The sequence below is a fragment of the Ylistrum balloti genome, unplaced genomic scaffold (assembly GCF_031769215.1).
Source record: "Ylistrum balloti isolate Yb309-2 unplaced genomic scaffold, AGI_CSIRO_Ybal_v1 Utg370932, whole genome shotgun sequence".
Taxonomy (NCBI): Eukaryota; Metazoa; Mollusca; class Bivalvia; order Pectinida; family Pectinidae; genus Ylistrum; species Ylistrum balloti.
Genome location: NW_026782527.1, coordinates 21,991 through 42,203, shown reverse-complemented (window position 1 = coordinate 42,203; position 20,213 = coordinate 21,991). Strand labels below are relative to the sequence as shown.

The window sequence follows — 20,213 nt, the reverse complement described above, 5'->3', positions numbered from 1 at the left end:
GAAATTGTTGGTTCGTAGAAATTACATTAAAAGGCACTTACATTCATATATATATGTTAGATTCAAAATGTTAAAAAAAACTACAAATCTGCAATATTTGAAGTGCAAAACCTCATAACTTTGGAAGACACGTACGGTTGCCCTTTTCGTACATTACTCCAGGAATACTGGTTCGTTTAAAACTGAGTGTGGTTGTAGCAATTTTTATGGGAGTATATTAAGTATTCTTTACAAACCTCTCCTTGCTATCCTAGATTCTTAGTTCTCCCATTCACCGCCAGTGACATAATCAACTCTCCAAATTTCTTATAATCATCCAGACAGTTGTAGATATGGACTGACAGACGAACGTACAGATGGCTGTTAACGGACTTCAGACAGACGTCTATATGGTGGTCATTATACATTTGGTCCATCAGTAAATTAGCATCTTCCTAATTACAAAATTAAAGTACTCCATCAAAACACAATTGAATACATCGGTATTACACATAGCAAAATCAATTTTCGTTTCCGTGAAAAATTCATGTTCATAGAATTGAAATCAAATTAAATATTTTAAACTAACTTTGTTTCGTAAAATACTGTTTACTTTATACAATTAACAGATGTGTTTATCAGCATCGACTAGTGAATACTTTAACACATGATAACAACAATGAAACATTAAAAAGCCAATGAGCTTGCATTTGATATTCAAGACTTACTAAACACATTAAGCATATTAACGAAAGCCCTAAGTGATAACGTATAGTAATATAAATGCATCATTATATACCTGCGAGGTCCCGAAGTTATCGATTTTTGGGAGACGTATCATTCTGAGAAATGGCGGCTCCATGGAGGACGGAATTGGTAGTTTACACGTCTGCCACAACGATACTAAATAGTTTGACGCCATTTCTAAAAGTCTTTTGTTGTATTCCGATATTCGCTCCTGTAGAAGAGGAAATAGATACATACAATCAATGAATATAAACAACTAAATAAGGAAAATAGCTTTCATGTGAGTATCAACCCAATGCTACTTGCAATTTTTTTTGTGTTGATGAGACCATATTAAAATCAATATCAGAAAAACATATTATTTTGATAGAAGAAATGAATTAATAATTCACCATTCGTATTCCACACAGGTTATTCTCATCAAATGATAATCCCTCATAACGGTATTGTTAACTCACATGGCCTCCTTTGTTCTTAATGTACTCTACAGCGGCAGACAAAGAGTTGTAACAGCTGTCGTCCCTTGTGCCTTGTAGACAAAATTGTAGTTCAAGATCATCTTTTGAAGAGGAACTCGTGAGCGATCTCAATGGGAAAGTGACCTTTTTATTCTTCCACACAAAGGCACACCCCCATGGAGCAAACATCCATTTATGGAAATTTCCTGAAACGAAAATCGTTGCTATGGCAATGTCATATATATCAAACTGTAGTATTTGAGTATACACTGAAATGGAGAAATGTTTTATATATAATCATTGCAGACACCAAAACTGATGTACGCAGAATTTCAAACTTGCAAAATATTTGATCTTACTGTCAGTTTATGCAAGAATCTGTGTTGTCATTTGCCTCTTCATTCTGAACAATTTCAAAATTAAAATGTCAATAGCATCATGTATCGATAATTATTAAAAGAAGAAAGAATTAAGCATTAATAGATATAATATATTAAATAACAGTTAGGTTTATTTGCAAGTGAACTTATGATGACGACTAGAAGCATTTTCCTAAAAATAAACCTCTGTTTTATGACAACTTTTAGTAGACCGAACACGTGACTTAATACCTGTAAGAAAGTCAGCTTCCATATCTTCAAGTTTCAGTGGAATTTGTCCAGGAGCATGGGCGCAGTCTATAACGGTTATAGTATTGTACTGTTGACATAACTGTACGATCTCTGTTACCGGAAGCTGTATTGCACATGCACAAGATATGTAATCTGAAAACACATGTAAAGTACCTATGTGATCTTACGTAGTCAGTGGGCCAGTGCAATTGCAAATAATGAGAGGAGTAGCCGTTGTTGATATCACAGAAAACAGAAGTTGATTATCAAAGAGTAGGGCACAAAGGCGTTGATCGTACCTATGACGACAGCCTGGATGTTTTGATCATTGTCCAGCGCCTCTCTGTACATGTTGAGCACTTGGGCTGTATCCTGGATAGGTAGAGTAATGTTAACTACCTTAGTCTGCACACCTGAGTTGTAAACATGATCAATATTCAATGGCACATTCAGTAATACTCTAAATAATAATGCAGTTTTCTATTATGAGTTATGAATATCTCATTGATAACAATGACGCTACAATTGTATCAGAGCCCATAACACATGTCCTCAAATTCCTCTGCATAAATGGACTTGCACGCCATTTTGTTCACAACAATAAAATTTCAATTATAATATATTTTTTCAAGAGAGAAGCACGACTAAAAAGAAACCTTTTATTGATTCTACATACAGTAAACCTCGGATAAGTCGAAGTCGATGGGATCAAGTAAAATATTCGACTTATCCGATGGTTTGACTCAACAGTGTTTTTGTCTATCGTTTGTAATCGAGACTTCGTATATTTAAACTGACCCTATTTATATAGCAAGGTGTTAATGAAAAGAACAAGACAACATCTATATTTTATAATAACAATTATCTTTTATTGAAATACAAATAAATCGTAGGTCAATGACAGTTACTGTAATCATCATTGTCACAAACACGTGGATTACACTGGGTACTTCGTGCAAACAATACTTAAAAATACATGTACACATATTGTGCTCACATTTATAGCATTTGTATCGTTGAGACAAATATTCTCCATCGAAGTCTAAAAGTAGATCCAGTAATCCCCCCAGATGACTTGGGTCCCTCATTAGATTGCTCATTTGAACTCATGATTGAGAGTGTGGAATGAATGACACATCCCGACTTTTCACTCAAATAAAATAACAACTTACGGGCAAAAAGTAAACATGAGATGTTTTATTTCAATGGTTGTTTGATCGCGTAGTTCTTGGTTAAACGAGATATTTACCTGTGCACCTGGGTACCCTGACATTACATTGTGCATATAGGTCACCGATCACCCTCGTTACCGACCAGGAAGTTTTACCTGAGACAACGTGGCGTCTGAATGTTCGACACAAACATGGAATTTTTGTACGATTTAGAAGGGACGGACTGCAAAATATATTCGACACAACCACAGTATTCGATTCAACAGTGTTCGATTCATCCGTGTTTGATATAGAGGAGAAAAAATCGGGACCTAACGAAACGTTCGACTCATCCGATGTATTCGACTCATGCGTGTTCGACACAAGTGAGTTTTACTGTATAAGATGTAATTGTGTCACTAGAGTCACATTCCATCTTTATTAAGTTATACAGTTATGCAGAAGCCGTACTAATTATGCGCTTTTTCAAAAAGGGAGGAAGACAAAATCTGTCGTAAAATGAAAATTTAATATTGTTATGAAACGAGTGGAAGAAATGAATGATGATTTTCAGTTACAGAATTATTGATTTAATTACTTGAATTGACGAACAATAGTGTAATTTCTTCAGTTGTTGACACGTTGCTTCAGACGAAGAAGGGGGAAATTGACATCTTTTTCTCATTCTTATTAGAAACTGAAAAGAATGTCGCCGTTATTAAAGAAGTTTAGTGTATTTACCTGTAAATTACAGAAATATTATAGTTCTTTATACGATATGAAAATGTATTTGTTTGATGCTTGTTAGTTTGCCTTTTGGTTTCGTTGTTGTACATCTTGTTCTCATTTGAGAACGTGGCATTAGTTATTGGGATTGACAAAGATTTACATGGCGGGTGTCGTCGATAAAGCAGAAGGCGCTTACTCTTCCGGAACACCCGGTCCTATACTCCTTGTACGTTGTTGGGAGTCTTCGTGTAAGTATTTCTTTTGTTAATGTACTGTCCAAGTTTAATGAACTGATGATATTCTATTTGAATGCTTGTATATTAAGAAATATTTCAAAGTATATACATATGATACGTATAATTTCATTTAGCATCGTGGAAATAAATAAGTGCTGCTTGAACTCTTTGACGAAAAGTTGTCCTATTAATATCACATACAGGTTTTGAATATTTAATAAGTTGTGCAAGACAATCGTGCATCGTTATAAAAACACTGACCTTTATGATGCAAAATCTGTGCGCAAGAGTTGTTGGTGGCCTGAAATGCCTGGTTGGTGACAAGGATGGCGTCTCCACACTTTAACGGAATTGACATCAAAATGGAATGAATACCTGTAATAAAAATATTAGTTGCTAGAACATGATAATGTTTTAATGTAACCTAAAATTAAAATACACTTTCTGCTTTGGCATTGTCACTGAAAACTGGCTTTAGATGGGAGCGAAACCAATACGTGCTTTAAACGTGAATGTCTTCCATATTCAATCCATTCAAAATTATTTAGCATATAGATAGCTTTATCTCTAACCCTAACCCTGCTGAAAGATCTGAAGATTTTTTTTTACTTTAATGTGTATCGCCCCAATGACTATCAAGAAACGAAAGGGGGCATAGAAGACCATTCAGTGTCACTTCAAAACTTCATGTACATATATGCCTTTCCTAATATCTATATTATCTATGATCTATATCATGGTAAATCGTCCCACGCAAAATGCATACTATGTATGAAGAGATTCAATCAAAACTCAACCACATTGCCCAAGCGCGCAAAACACCAACTGCTGTGGTGTCATTGGTCCTCACGTATTTGTTCACATCACCCACAGATCTTAACCCTAACGTTGAAATCCGATCTGATGAAACAGAAATGTTGACTTCCCAGATACCTTTAGGGTGTAACGAAATCATCGATGCTCTTTTGGAGATATCACATTTGCTATCAAAACTGGAGCCTTCTTTTACTCTGCGTTTCTCCTCTCTAGCTGATGCAGATTGTAAAGCATGAACTGGTTGGACAAAACAGGTTTCTAAAAATTCTTTCTTGTTGTTCATCCTCTATTGGCACTGATATTTACACTCGGACATATCATAGAAACAGTGTTCAACTCTTTTTAACATGTCAATTACAATATATCGAAAACATTACATTCCACAGAAATAGGAGTAGAAATAATCATTGTTACTTTCTTCTTTGGGTGTGAACATATTACAAAAAATATTTTGTAGCACAACACTCAGAAGCTTTTCTTGGCCTGCGGGCGACTGTCATACTTGACGGTATATATATCTTTATTCCTAAGAGTTTTGATCACAAGCTTCGGTGAATTTCGTACTGTGGTCAGAAGAAGCGGAACTATTTGATCTTCATTGGCATAGCCCTACCTTATGGTTACATTCTGGACACAATAGGACCTTTTCCTAGAAGCGATAATGATGTGACGATTACAAAGGCAAATTTCGGATAGTCTCTCCTGGTTGGAGAAAGACAACAACGTCTTTGTTGATCGAGGATTTAGGGATGTTTTGACAGATTTGGAATCACGTGGTTTGACAACAAATAAAACGTCTTATCTAAAACGTGGGCAGACGACATACAAACTTACGTTGAGAGATGGGTAATGGCGTCATATCACGGACGATTCAAAGAAGGGTTGTTTTTCAAAACACCACGTGCCTCCAACTATTTTATTGGTGTCATCGAGGCACTAGTTACAATAGTAATAGCATGTAGTAATGAAATGCGAGGTTATATACGCATAAAAACACAAGAGCGAGACGCAAAGGATAGCGTGTGAAAAGAAGAGGCAGATCTTACCAGAAGGGCCAAGTCACTATTTGTCAAACTATATGTTACTGAGGATAATTGTTAGATATAGACTACCTTCATACAATATCATGTGGCACATACCAAATATCATTGACAGCTGTCTACATAAATTGAACATCTCAGTGTTGATGACGACGAGATCTGGATCTATCGGCACTAACGAGACAGTGTGCGATGACAGATCCACTCGAGTTAGAAGAGCAGTGTGAAGTACAATGTTTTGATCCAGCATGACAGCTCCAACGCCATTAATCAATTTAAACAAAATTTTATTAACATTCCATATGTTAAACGGATTGGACAACAGGCTGAGCCTATATCAGTCCTTTCCAGAATTAATACATAAATACATTACATTTATCTGCAAGAAAAACCAGTGAGTAAAATAATGGACATATTAAATTAGGATATAATAGGTAAAGGGAGGTAACTCCAATTTATTGTGGAACGTGAAGTAGTTCATTATGTCAGATTATTTTTCATAGGATTATAAATAAGTTGAAATAATACAGGTTTACTAATGATTTACCATGCAAGAATCCAGGTAAACACCTCGACCATCCACCCAAGGATATGCATAATAACTTATCAACAATTCTGCATTTTCTATGTTGATAGGTAAGATCATGGTTAAGTTTGAGAGGTTCATAAAATGGTATTTCAGTTTTTTTCATCTATATTGGAGTTGGTCCTCTTAACATAGTATATAATAAGTTAACAAATTAGTTACTGCTACATAAGTATAAGTAGTAATCATGAATTTAAAGAATACATTCAAAAAATACTTTCAAAATGCTCATCAATTTCAGTCAGAAATGCTATTAAAATGCTTGATATTGGTGATTTACATACATCAGGTATTATTTCAGTGATCCGTAGATAAAGATTAAATGGAGAAATGTACATTAAATCTATTAGTAAGATGGAAATACTCAAATACTATATGAAGTAAGGCTAAATTGATGTCAGCATTACATACCTTACAACCATTCAAAAGAGTTTCAATGTTTAAGTGGTCATGATCTAGGTGTATGTCTATTTCAGCTATATTTTGAATTAACCGGTTTCTATAGTCAGTGTATAATGGGCATTCAAGTAGGTAGTGCTGAGCATTTTCAGTTTCATGACTACATATACATCGTGAAGTATCAAGCAAATGGTCATTAAATAAATCAGAGTTGAAGTTACTAGCATTGTTTCTAAGCTGGCATAATAACATTATATTTTCTAGGTCCTGTGTATTTAAAAAGTTTTGATGGCACCTGTTTGATTATTTACATTGGGGTTTATAACTTTCTTAAATTTCTGTTTTGAATTAATGTTTACTAAGTCAGGTTGGAGCATATTAAAATCACTTAGAGTTGATGGGAAATAACTATTTCTGTAACTTTCTAAATAAGAAGTTTATGTTGGCTTCGACTATTACTAAGAGTTTCAATTCCAGTTTCTGCATAGAGTTTATAATGAGATGTCCCCCTTCTTAACCCAGTAATTATCCTAAGTGCTTCTAATTGAACTGATTCTAATAAGTTTTTTTCCTGATTTGTAGAATTATCCCAGATGACATCCCCATACTCTAAAATTGGTCTAATAAAGGAAGCGCATATAGTTGTTAGGCTTTTCCTGTCTACTTTTTTTTAAGTAATCTCAAAATATTTACTCTCTTGTAGGCTTTATTGTATATATTAGTGATATGGTGAGACCATTTACCCTCACTACTAAAAGTTAAACCTAAATGTTTATGAATCTTGACAGAGCTGACTGAATCACCTGTAAACAATATATCAGGATTAATTTGTTCCCTTTTTCTTGAGAAAAGTAAAGATTCTGTTTTCTGATGATTAAACTTGATATCCCATCTGTTAGCCCATATATTTAGATTGCTTAAGTCATGGGTTAATTTCTGTGCAATTTCAAATTCAAAACATGCCACTTATACCATATGATTCTAATTTAAAAATTAGGCCTTCATGCCAAACTCTATCGAACGCTTTGCTAACATCACAAAATACAAATCTAATTTCATTATTTTTATCCAAATTACTTATAATAGTTTCATATATTTCCAGTAATTGATTTACAGTAGAGTCTTTTGGTCAAAAGCCTGATTGATGCTTAGTAATTACTTCACAATCTTTTAGGTAATTAAACATATATTTAAAAACTACTTTTTCAATAATTTTACTAAAACAAGATGTGATAGATATGGGCCTATAATTAGATACATCATTTTCAGAGCCTTTCCCTTTATAAATAGCATTAACATCAGCTGATTTCCAAGATGCTGGTATAGTACCTGTTTCAAAAGTTTTATTACATAGAAGAGTAAGAGGGCGTACTAATGAGGGGGTTAATCTTTTTATTATTTTAGGTATCATATTGTCAGGACCAGGTGGTTTTCTGTCATTAAGTAAGAGAAGTTGATCTTTAATGTCCTGCTCAGAAATGGTAATATTTTCTAGTTTAAAAGGGAAGTTACTATCAGGTTGAGGTAGAGGATCCAGATTTTCAGATGTTATTGAAATCGAAATGAAATAATTATTTAGACACACAGCCTTATCAAATGGATGATGGACGTACTGATCATTTACATATAGAGGTGGTAAAGATGTAGAAACATTATTAGAGTTCATTATTGACTTAGCAATTGTCCACCACTTGTTAGCAGGAATAGAATTGTCTTGGAGAGATTCATCTAATTTGATCAAATATGTTTACTTTTAGCTTCCCTAACAAGATCCACTACCTCATTCTAATTTGTCTAAAGTTAGCCCAGTCTGCATGTATTCTATTTCTCTGTCTAATTTTCAGTTTGATATTATTTCTCATCCAGGGTTTATCATTAGGTCGGACCGTTATAAGTTTACATGGTACACATAATATTGTTTGTTTGATAATGGTTTCTGTTAAAGTACTATTAAATTCCTCACAATTATGATTTTCTATCAGTAATTCCCAATCAACACTATTCATTTTATCAAAATCTGCTCTATCATAAACTAGTATTTTCTTCATATATGATTTCTTTTTGAATACAGAATTACAACAAGAGAAGTTAACAATACAATGGTAACTATGAAGGATTAAAGTTGCCAGTGTCCTACTGGACAGAGAACTTTGGGATATTTACCCACGTAGCCAGTATCCTGTACTATTTAGGATATTTCATACATTTGGAAACCAGTAAGCCTTTTCATCCAAAAGTCAATAAGTTTAAGACAAACCTCAATGTTGATTTCGCTATTAACCATCATTTTCAGGGCATTAGGTATGGTACTGTACGATGTAGACAAGCACTGACATGACCAATCAGATGCTAGGACGAAGAAGACTTATTGGATTACAGATTAAATGGTTTAATGTGTATAGCAACTTAAATCTATTATTTTACATTCTTGTACATTCATACATAAAGATAATCCTCGGAGAAATCGAGAATATATACCCCCCCCCCAAAAAAAAAAAAAAAAAAAAAAAACTTGACAGTTTATTACAGTATTGTGATTATAATTTTACCTGTTGTGACATTTGGAACAAGGACAATGTCTTCTGAGTCAGATTTTAGAAAATCTGCCACGGAGTCCCGACCTTTTTCCCACTCAGATAGCTTCTTCCTCATAAAGAAATTGGAAGGCTGTCTTCTCATCTCATCTTGGAACCTGTATGTAAAAAGCAGACATAAATATACATATACCAAGTGTCCACCAAGTTTAGTACACGCTTGGTGGAGAAGAAGAATAAGTAAACAGTTGTCAGTGAATGATCGAGAAGTTCAAAGTAAAATATAGGTTATATTTGGAAAAAACGCGTTTATCATATTGAATTATCTATTTTGCATCAGATGGGAATGCTTTTTTCCCAGACGTATGCATTCTACCTGCAGAAATTACAGGCAAATATGTACTTTTTGAATTACAGTTCTGTGAAAGGTCGAATCTAAATTATATGTAGAATGGGCAGTATTCTATTCATTGTATTTTACTCATCAGCAAGACAAACGGATCAATGTGAATTGATCCCGTAAATACCATATAACGTAATCTTTATGTCGATGAAAATGAAATGCACTAAAATTGTTGACGTGTACGTAGAATATGATACTATACATATAAGGCATGCTAGAGAAGATCTTTATTTACAACATGTCCTTTAACGATATCATGAATGAGTCTAATTTTACGTGAACATGCTAGAATAGGTTAATGGGACTTTGTAGACGTATTCGTTAGAAAAAAAATGCTATACGTTTTTACACAAAACTGGATGGTTAGTTTTATTTGTTTTGCTACCCAGAAAATCTTATGAATTGCAGCTTTAAATCTAAATGAAACATGTAACAATGTATTCATTATATGCTGCATATCCTTCCAATGACCAGCTTTACATGATATTAATATATATACATCAATGAAGTAATAGCAACACTACGGACAAGCGAATTGTCAAATTTTCGCGACAACCTACCAATTTATTAAAACACAAATATTACATAAATTACATCACATACATAGAACATAAAAAATTACAAATTTATAAATCTAAATCGAGAGCGACGGTGTCAATTTAGGTGTATCGATAATCCCTTCGGCCGGTGGACGACGAAGGCCCTTTATAACGGACAAAAAATCATCCTAATTGGTTGTATGCAATAAAATATCAGTAATGTTTTATTTGAATCTCGGTATGTTTTGCACTTTAGACACTGAACATATATGTGATCGCGACGAAAACAAGTGCACGTCACACTCCGAAGACAATAGTCTACCGGTATATCTCGGTCAAGTTCTAAATGAGGAATTGTTTGATTACAAAAAATAATGACATCGCAAAACACCAGTTGCACATGTCTTACAAATTGGATTTAAACATACGTTTATGGTTAACCAACGTGTGACGGACTGTTAATGATAGATATCTAACCATAAAGTTTGTATTGATGTACACGGTGGTTTGAACGTTCCCCAAATCAAAAGATTTTTTTTTAAAAAACCTTGAATGATATTAATCAAAAAGAAGAAAACACTCTGACATATGAATGGTATTTCCGTTTGAAAGTTACAGGACATTAATTAAACCCGTCAGCACCTAGGGCTTAAGTTCACAGTATTTATTTCAAACTCCTAGTGTGTAATGTCGCTACATCGAAACAGCCATTTGTTCATAGGATACAGAAGATTTAAATGATGACCAGGTCAATACTAATAATAACCAAAATAAGGTGGATAATTTCGAATACATTGGAATTTAGAATCCCTAGAAAATATTAATTTCACCTTATGAAATCACAAGTACAACAGCGTTCTTACTACTGATTACCACCTAGAAGGCAGTACTCCTAGGCTGTAAACATATATCAAGGTAATAAACACTACGCTGACTCTTATGGAATGTGTTTTCTCTTGGCGTTTAACATTTTTTTTACTTTTGTTTTCTTACATATGATACATATGAGATATATCTTACTCACCTTTGCTGAGCTCTAATTACTGACTTGGGAACAGCACCTTTATAACCGTGGTTTATAAATGTATAACCCTCCTCCAGGACAAAGTCTGTCTGTCGTAATTGAGGTCCAAAGTCTGGAAATTCTTTCTGTAATAACTCCAACTCCATGTCTATTTTCAAACATTCAAAGCTAAACTGTTACCCATAATCCACAACTGTTCATCCTTAGTATCAATCACGCAAAATGTAAACTCCTCAAGCGTGTTTACTTTTTAAAAAAAATTAATGGATAGGTAATTATATTATCATTTGTAAGGAGGCACGATTATGCATTGAGACGAGAAATTCTTTCCTTTCACATCGCATCTAAAGTTACCTGTAGTGTAGCACAAGCAAAATTACAGCATTAGTAAAATCTTGCAAGGTTTGGGCCTATATAAAAAGATGAGCGAGATTGGTTTGTCAAAATTCTAAGAATAAGAAGAAAAGACAAAATCTTATCATTTCGTTCCTTTGTACGTTTTGTAAACGAAACCCTCTGAAGGTCATGTGATATCAAACCAACACCCAGAATCTTGTTTACGGGTTTTTTAAAAAAAAATTAGATAAAACGATGAGTCAAATACCCTACAGCACAATATAACACAATCAAACTAACTGTAATAAAGCTCACGATTGATTACAACAGTAGACTATTGAATATCACATGCAAATGAGCAGATAATATATACACAATACAAGTGCACCTACCGGCAACAGCTGTCTCCAAAGTAATGCACAATCAATATCCCCTATCGTTTACTGCTTAAATATATCTATGTCAATTTTAATTTATATCACATAGAAATATCCCGTGGTCCTTTCGCTAGGCATCGGTAAATGACCAAAGGTTGCAAGGCATGTCTTTATGTATAGGTGATATGGTAATGTTCGAGTAAAATGTCCTTGCAAGTGTCGCCGCTCAAGCGTATACTGTTCACTCCAATTCCATATTCCTTGACAGAATAACACGGTTATGAAATATTTATGGAGCAGAACAAAGACTTGACACACAAAACAATTTAATGACGTCACACTACTATGCCCACTACATACAAGTTGATGGATGTACACATAAACACCTGGCTACACATAAATTCTAGGCTCAAACAAAAGCCTATATTTTCAATATCGAATAAAACACTGGGCGAAAACGAAGTTTTAATCAAGCTCAAAAAATTCTCTAAGCGAATATTGTTCCTTTTTGATACACTACTGTACTTAATAGTTATTCGTACTCAAACGCAAATTCATATCCTGCCATTTTCTCCAGATACACGGCGTCGAAGTATTCGTTCTGTGCCACAGTGAACATGTTCTTCCAATCACCAACTTTACCTTAAAGATAAGAAATCGATAAAATGAAAACTTTGTTTAAATAATCAACCATAGGATATATATCTACATTCAAATTAAATATGATCCCTTAATATAAAAAGAAAATATATAAGCTGCATACGAAAAAGAAAGAGACATCAGGAATAAGTTGCACAATAAATGGTGTGTTTTTTGTTTTCACATTTCATTGAAAAAATTTAGACTTTCCTAAATTTACTTCTGAATTTCTACTCCTTAGAGCCCTTTCCTAAGTGCTAGACACTTATATAAAAATGGTAGGTGAGTGCAAAGGGTACATGCACAATGCGAATGACAGTGAGATGATGAGATTGCGGTCTGTCTAAAAAGGAGAAGAGATGTCGAAGAGATCGTCATGCCTAAAGCTGGAGGCAGTCCACCGGTTGTTGAAGCATTTTGAAAGACGCCTGCTAGGTACTTCCTAATGTGTTGAAAGAAATTATGGCACTTTTTGTACACAGATAGATAAAATGTTGCAACGTTGTCAAAAGACATGATTTGCAGGCAGAGGCGAAATTTTAAAAAATGTGTTCGAGACAGACACTGACATTACTTCCTGCCTGGATAATTAGAAGATCAAACTTAATTCAGCTTTAATTATCAACCGACATTCACATAATTTCGTGTTTACATATTAACACCTAACCGATAAGTAGATAGCAAGCTGTAGTATAAAAGCGCATCAGCAACATGTCAGAAAATCTTCTTCTTTTCACGCTTTCTGTATACCGTTAAGGTTTTGTCTCACCTTTCCTGTAAATGGGTACCCTGCCGTTCTTATCCACCACTGACCATCTGTCTATTTCTCCTGTTATTTTCGAATGACCTTCCTTCAGATGTTCAAAAGTGACATTTTTTTCAACTTCTCGTAAAAATGTCGGATCTTTCTGCACCTCCAGGAAATCAGCTAACTTTACAATAGAGCCAAACGTGTCCTAAAGAACCAGAGCATCTAGTCTTAGATTTGATTTATAGGTATTGATATATATCTAATTGAAACCATTGCACATTTACTTATAAATGTAGTTAAGCGTTATTTCATATATAAATCAAAGTTGATATCATTTCAGAAAATGAAAATTGATATCGATTTTATTTTACCAGCGTTATTTCATTATTCATATAATATTTTCAAACATATAGGTGTCCATAAAGCTAAAGCTAAAGGTATTTGATGGCATAAACACTAAGCTGTTAAATTGTTCATACTGAAATAGCTCCATCTCTTACCCATATAATGAATGTTAGTCTCAAGACAGATAAATGCCCTAAACAGTGGAGAATGGCTAAAGTTTCCTCATTAATAAAAACGGAAGCACGGATGTTATTGAAACTATTGGCCAATATCGATCTTACCAGTTCTTTCCAAAATTTTTGATAAACATGTTCTCTGTTTGTCGTACAGGTATCTTACAGTTCATGGATTTATTGTTTTGTCTCTCTCTAGCTTCCGTCACAAACATTCATGTGAAACCGCACTGCTGAATATTGTAAACTGCTGAGCTAGGAACATCGATTGACTTTTTACAGGAGTCATATTCTTAGACTTATAAAAGTCTTCGATTTAGTTGACCATTCTGTTTTATTTGAGAAACTATCTCTCTTTACAAAATTTATAAGTTCCTTATTGTGGCTTCAGTCGTATATTGGCAAACGTGAAGGTACTCGTGGTGTCCCACAACGATCTATTTCAGGTCCTTTGATGTTTCTAGTATTCATAAATGATTTGTCATTAAATGTGAAAGCTGATACATATATGTATGCAGTCGACTCTACTTTTTCTGCTGCTGTCAAACCATTAGATTAGATCAAAATCAAAGTACAATCTGATTTAAACAATGTTCATACATGGTATGTTGAAAATAAAATGATCGTAAAATTAAAAAAACATTTGATAAAATAAAATTATGTGTATTACTTCCAAATAGATCAAAGGTAGAAACTGTTTACTTTGTATAACGAAGCTCACGAACAGGTTGTGAGAGATAGATTACTTGGTGTTGTTACTGATTCCTTGCCATGGTCAGATATCATATTTCATCTATTTTGGGCAAAACAAGATTAGGCCTGTTGTGTCTTATAAGTCCATATCTACCCACGGAAGGAAAAGTCAGATTTTTTTCAGGCTTACATTTACCCATATTTTATATATTATAATACTGTGTTGTCAGAGTGTTCTGGGAATTTAATGGATAAGCTCCTGAAGGCTCAGAGACAAGAAGCCAGAATGCTTCTTAATGTACCACTAGATACTCCTTCCTTTTACGGTGTAAAATAAATCAATTTCTTGAATTTCATACAATTTCCCAGCTACTATTTTTATAAATTGTTAATGTATGTATGTATGTATGTATGTATGTATGTATGTATGTATGTGTGTGTGTGTGTGTGTGTGTATTATATCAAATACTAATGTGTTATTATTTTTCCCCGATATCTGTTGTTTTTACTAACCTATTATGTTGTATGTTTTACTAATACGAGGACCTTTGTCTTAACATATAACACGGAAAATAAATATTATTATTATTACTAAGAGACGCAAACATGATTACAAATTTAAAATGGAAAGATGTCGCTTTTCGAAATTAAATCACCATATCGCGTTTGATTATTTTTTTCCTTTACCTGTCATAACTCACAGTTTTGTGTTAAGTGTTTCATTTATTTTTAAAAATAGTTAAAACTAAATTATTGAATTAGCATGTGACATAAAGCAAACGTTTAATCATGTACGTTTAAAGTCACTTAAATTGTGGAATATACACATGATATTCATGTTCATTTTAAAATCGTTCAATATTAAAAAATCTGAAATTAGTAAGTTCTCGTGCAAGTGCACTTCTACACTTTTTTTGTGATTTACTGTGATCATTATAGATCTTTCACAGTTGCCTCTTAAATAAACATCTATTCTAACAATTTTGGCTTTTAGGTTCGCTGAGACCTGGAAGGACGAAGCACCTATACATTGCAGTTAAACTCATTATATTGCTCTTCTTTTTCTAATTCTATATAATATTCACTTGACTTGAGTGTCTAATGTCTTTTAATATCTGTTTAATGACATACCTTCTTGAAATCCTCATATGCTATGGACAGGACACGCATTTTTGGATGCTGCTTAAAACCATCTGCCCATTCTTTCATATATGTGAACCAGGATGCACCCGATGTGAAATCTAAGGGAGACAATCACAGCACAAAATTATTGTCAGAGTAGGACAAAGTTATAAATAAATCGGTGACATTTCAAATGTATGAATGCTTGAAAGGAAACATGTTTTTAATGGAAATTTATTTAAAAGTGACCTCACCCAGAAGTGTCACAAAGTACACTTGAAAACTGAACCATGGTGGTGTTTGCTTACATTCTTCTATTGATAATTATTCTCTTCATTGCAAATATAATGAAGATTAATATTAATATCTTCGGGTTTCATCGTGTACGTTTAGTGTGTTAGATTGAGGCGACTGAATAAGTATAATCAACAAATAATATCATTTTTCGTGTGTTCAATTGAAGCGTAATTGTACAGCTGCACCAAGGACAAAAAAAAAAAAAAAACTTTTTCAGAGGTTTTATTCCGGCTGGAGTATTCTTTTATCTTTACAATCATAGAAGGTAACTTAAAACCCCATGTCTTGTCATATCGCCTTTCGTGCATTTTAGCTTGAAATAATCAATACTATTCTGACAATTCAAAAAGAAAGTGTTACTAATTGATGTCAGAGTAGTACAAAGTTATAAATAAATCGGTGACATTTCAAATATATGAATGCTTGAAAGGAAGCATGTTTTGAATGGATATTGATTATAAAGTGACATCACCCAGAAGTGTCACAAAGTACACTTCAAAACTGAACCTTGGTGTTGTTTGCTTACATTCTTCTGACAAAAAGAACTTCACGAAAAAATTGAAATCGCCTTCAAATCCAGTGTTTCTCATGTTGTCAAGGAAATGAAAATAAGACACCAACACATCCTTCGGATTCCTCGAGACAAAAATGACCTTTGGAACACCCTTCTTTGCATCTGTCGGGATCAATGGAAAGGTGAAATGCGTCAGAAATGTTCTAGGTGTCGCGATCTGTTCTATTAGTTTTAGATCTTCGAAGTCAGCCACAATAGGTGTCCCTGAGTAGGTCAATGTTCCTAACCTTAGCATCTGCACAGTGTTGTAGACCCAATGAGTACCTGTAAAATATATATAATCATATCTAATATTAGATATCAGAAATTAGTGTGTCACTATTTCTACTTTAGTATACATAGTGCAGTCAATTCCTTACCGTCTCTTAAACTGCACACGTCACTGTTCGTATGCTTCATACTGTTTATAAGTCTGATAAAGCTTGTTTGTAGCCATCGAATCGACACACTTTAACCTCCTACTGGTTGTGTTATGAGAATTTCTATTCTATTGATACTACCAGCTTGGAGAAAATGTTCTGACAGATCTAATATTTATATTCTGTGACCGTCAGTAGCTGTTTCAAAATATCAGTGTTTGAAAAGATTGGACATAGACTTAAGATATTATAACCTGATCATTATAATAAATTAAAAAAAAAGTGTACATGTTGTTATTATGTTATTATGGCTTTCTTCTTCCTAGCCTTGCTTAACCTTACAATTTGAGTCAAGTGTTCATTTCAAAACGATCGAAATTGTTTCATCCTTTTGATTATCTACCAATCTCTCGTTGTTTATTCTGCCTTGGTCTTTTGATCTAGAATATATATATATACGCTTTGCGTTTTGGTCGATCTAATTAATTATTGAATTTTATCAAATACATTTGATGACGTGAAAAACAAACAAAGATATACTTTGGTGATACATAGAAAAAGTGACATATATAGGTTTTAATTTCAAAATATCTGAATGGTTTACGATGAAATTGACAAAATATAAATTATATTTCGAATTCGTAAAAAACAGTATTGATATACAATATTTAAAGGATTTATAGATATACGATATTGGATGTGTCTTTAAAACAAAACACATTACAACTATTACTCTTTACCACATCAACCAACAATTGATATTTGAACACATATCTGTTGATATCGTCGTTAAGTTATGCAGTTAAAGCACGATGTCTCGAACCCTGCTAATGTAAATGGTACAAAAACAAGCACTTACCAGACCTGGGATATGTACATAATAGCACATCATTCTCCCTACATTGGATTTCTGCGAACCTTTGGAGTTGATCCCTGACATTTCCTGGCGTTATCATGTGGAAGGGCCGACCATTATAACGCTTAAAACTATACTTATTTGTTTTGTCTTCACTACATACTTCAACAAACTCCATCTCGATAGGATACATGTATAGATGGGAACTCTAGGTTTTTCGATGTTTTTTCGTTTTGACGTCCTAAGGTGACAGCAGTTAGTAAATGGCGTTGGAATATTATGCAGAACTTCAGATATGTAGAATAGTTATAAACGTATTAATGACATGAAAATATGCAAAGTATATACATCATTGTCGCCCAGTGAAAATCAACTCGAACTAAGTGTGTGCATGAATACACTTGGAGCAATTACAATAATTATGAGAATTGGAAACGTGTTATAGCATAACATCAAGGTAATAATATATCAATTCTATATGATACTGTTGTTCAGTGAAGATATCGTAAGTGATTGTAACTGGTGGAAGTTCAAGAGTGATAATATCGATTGAATTCTATTCAATTGATTTAGTACAATTGCAACTAATTGAGCAAATCAAAGGCCGAACATAAACATTAGTTCTGGAAAGTCAGGAAATATGACGAGTTAAATTTTCAATCCACTGGATCAAAGATTGTACAAAACACACATATGTGAATAGCACATTTTGATACAAATTTAGAATTGGATACATTAGAGTCAAACAAAACATTAAATTTATATAGTACATCTTTGTCTTTCTTTTACAATTACTATACCGTAACAACGTAAAGTCAACCGTCACATAGAATTGTATACTACCTTTACTGAAAACAAAAACCATATGAAAAAGGATAAAAGAAATCTAATTTGAAATAAACTTTCTGACAACACCCTAACTTCTTGATTGTAAAATCCGAAGTCGCTCCACGATGTACGTCGATCTAGGCTAGTGAACAATCATAACTAAAAATGACAAAAAGCTGATGAATTTTAGACATATACACTAGGAACCGATAAACAATTTTTTGACAAATATTCCTCACAGAGAAGTATGTAAACCATTTTTATGTGGATATTAGCGTGGTTTCATCCTAACACGAAGCATCAACTTCAAAGGGGACTCTACGTTATCAACAGTTGAAAGTAGCAAAATAGTTAGCTGAGAGCAAGTATGTTTGAATTTCTATTGAACATCAGTTTAAGCGTTGAATGATTATAGAACGGGATAATGTATCTGTTTGTATGAATCTACTGGAGAGTAGACACTTATTTTTGTTGATCTGACACAAGTTAATGATTTATACACGAGGAGACGTTTCAAAACATACTTAATATCTCCTGATTGCATCAACATAAAATAAATAAAATGGTGGCATTTCTTTTGAGCCCAATCGTTAAAATCGAATAATGCAGAACCCTTTTGGTTACTTTCTGGTGAAAAGTTTTAGTGGTGGCAGTGGGTGAACACTGTTGGTAAATGTAGAGAAGCTATTTTGTTTTCCCTGTAGTAGTGTTGTGTAGATGACCATTTCTAGGAAATCCTTCAGGATGTCTTCCACTCACTCCGGGACGCTGTAATAGGGGAATTTCTTTAGTTGTTTTGAGTATATGAGCATTTTAGTATCATCTGAGAGATCAGTGAAACAATTATCTTTGTTTTGCAATGTGTACAATTTATATATCAGCAAAAGTTAGCAATGGTCAACTGTCTAATTCCAAGAGTAAAGCGCCATATCATTATAGATGGGCGTGTAGTGATATCATTTTGTTTATAATGATGTATTGTAAGCAAAGATGATATATTTTATTTAGTTGGCATTTGAGAATTAAAATTAATTATATACTCTGTCAAATAAATGTGACAAATTTACATATCATTAAACTTCCAGTTCATGTGAACTGATTTTGTTAACCACTTGTCTTCAAGTGATCGTGCTGACTCATAGCAATAAAAGCATGACTTTTCAATATAACAGTAAAATGAAAGTAAAATCGTTCAACAAACTTCTTCATTATTTCATGTAGTCATTATTTGCCAGAATCACATCGACAGGGTTGCATTGATCACGGCGGACTAATAACTATTATAATTTTGAACTTCTGACAATTATCTTTTTGCCTTTCATGATTTTAACTTAGACACCTATGACAAAATTTAATGGCTTTATTTGGCAGTCATATTCTATGCATTATTGGTATAGGTCTTAAAATGTAGGCGACCGGTACATTGCTCTATTTTAATATCATCGGTTGGAAGAACCTCAAGCCTCCGGGTTATTTCAGAAATTGTCTCCCATATACGTTATACCGAAAATGTCTGATTGAGACCACACCAATGGTAATTGAGCTGAACCGTATTTCTTTTTTGCCTTAGAAAATGTTGTACTGAAGTAGCTAATTATTATATCGTCCTGA

The 20,213-nt window shown here is 33.6% G+C and overlaps 2 protein-coding genes across 2 annotated transcripts; both read right to left on the bottom strand.

The window, feature by feature from the left end:
• Positions 1–245: 245 nt before the first annotated feature.
• On the bottom strand, positions 246–9,404 carry LOC132559548 (uncharacterized). The gene is made up of 7 exons (XM_060224177.1): positions 9,302–9,404; positions 4,173–4,286; positions 2,095–2,208; positions 1,796–1,948; positions 1,185–1,390; positions 779–937; positions 246–434 (listed from the first exon to the last, which is right to left on the bottom strand). Exons 1-7 carry the CDS (start codon positions 9,402–9,404, stop codon positions 246–248), a joined length of 1,038 nt encoding a protein of 345 aa, XP_060080160.1.
• Positions 9,405–12,497: 3,093 nt separating this feature from the next.
• On the bottom strand, positions 12,498–17,952 carry LOC132559562 (sulfotransferase 1C3-like). Its single transcript, XM_060224192.1, has 5 exons — positions 17,778–17,952; positions 16,512–16,823; positions 15,698–15,807; positions 13,374–13,560; positions 12,498–12,607 (listed from the first exon to the last, which is right to left on the bottom strand). Exons 1-5 carry the CDS (start codon positions 17,950–17,952, stop codon positions 12,498–12,500), a joined length of 894 nt encoding a protein of 297 aa, XP_060080175.1.
• Between the last annotated feature and the right edge of the window lie 2,261 nt (positions 17,953–20,213).

Excerpts from the sequence above, each read along its gene's own strand:
- LOC132559548 (XM_060224177.1), bottom strand. The coding sequence starts at position 9,404 with ATGAGGAAGAAGCTATCTGAGTGGGAAAAAGGTCGGGACTCCGTGGCA. Across the intron at positions 2,209-4,172 it reads ACAGATTTTGCATCATAAAG|GTGTGCAGACTAAGGTAGTT; the intron begins GTCAGTGTTTTT and ends TTTACAACTCAG. Across the intron at positions 938-1,184 it reads TTAAGAACAAAGGAGGCCAT|GAGCGAATATCGGAATACAA; the intron begins GTGAGTTAACAA and ends CCTCTTCTACAG.
- LOC132559562 (XM_060224192.1), bottom strand. The coding sequence starts at position 17,952 with ATGGAGTTTGTTGAAGTATGTAGTGAAGACAAAACAAATAAGTATAGT. Across the intron at positions 16,824-17,777 it reads ATGTACATATCCCAGGTCTG|GTACTCATTGGGTCTACAAC; the intron begins GTAAGTGCTTGT and ends TATATTTTACAG. Across the intron at positions 13,561-15,697 it reads CATATGAGGATTTCAAGAAG|GACACGTTTGGCTCTATTGT; the intron begins GTATGTCATTAA and ends CTGGTTCTTTAG.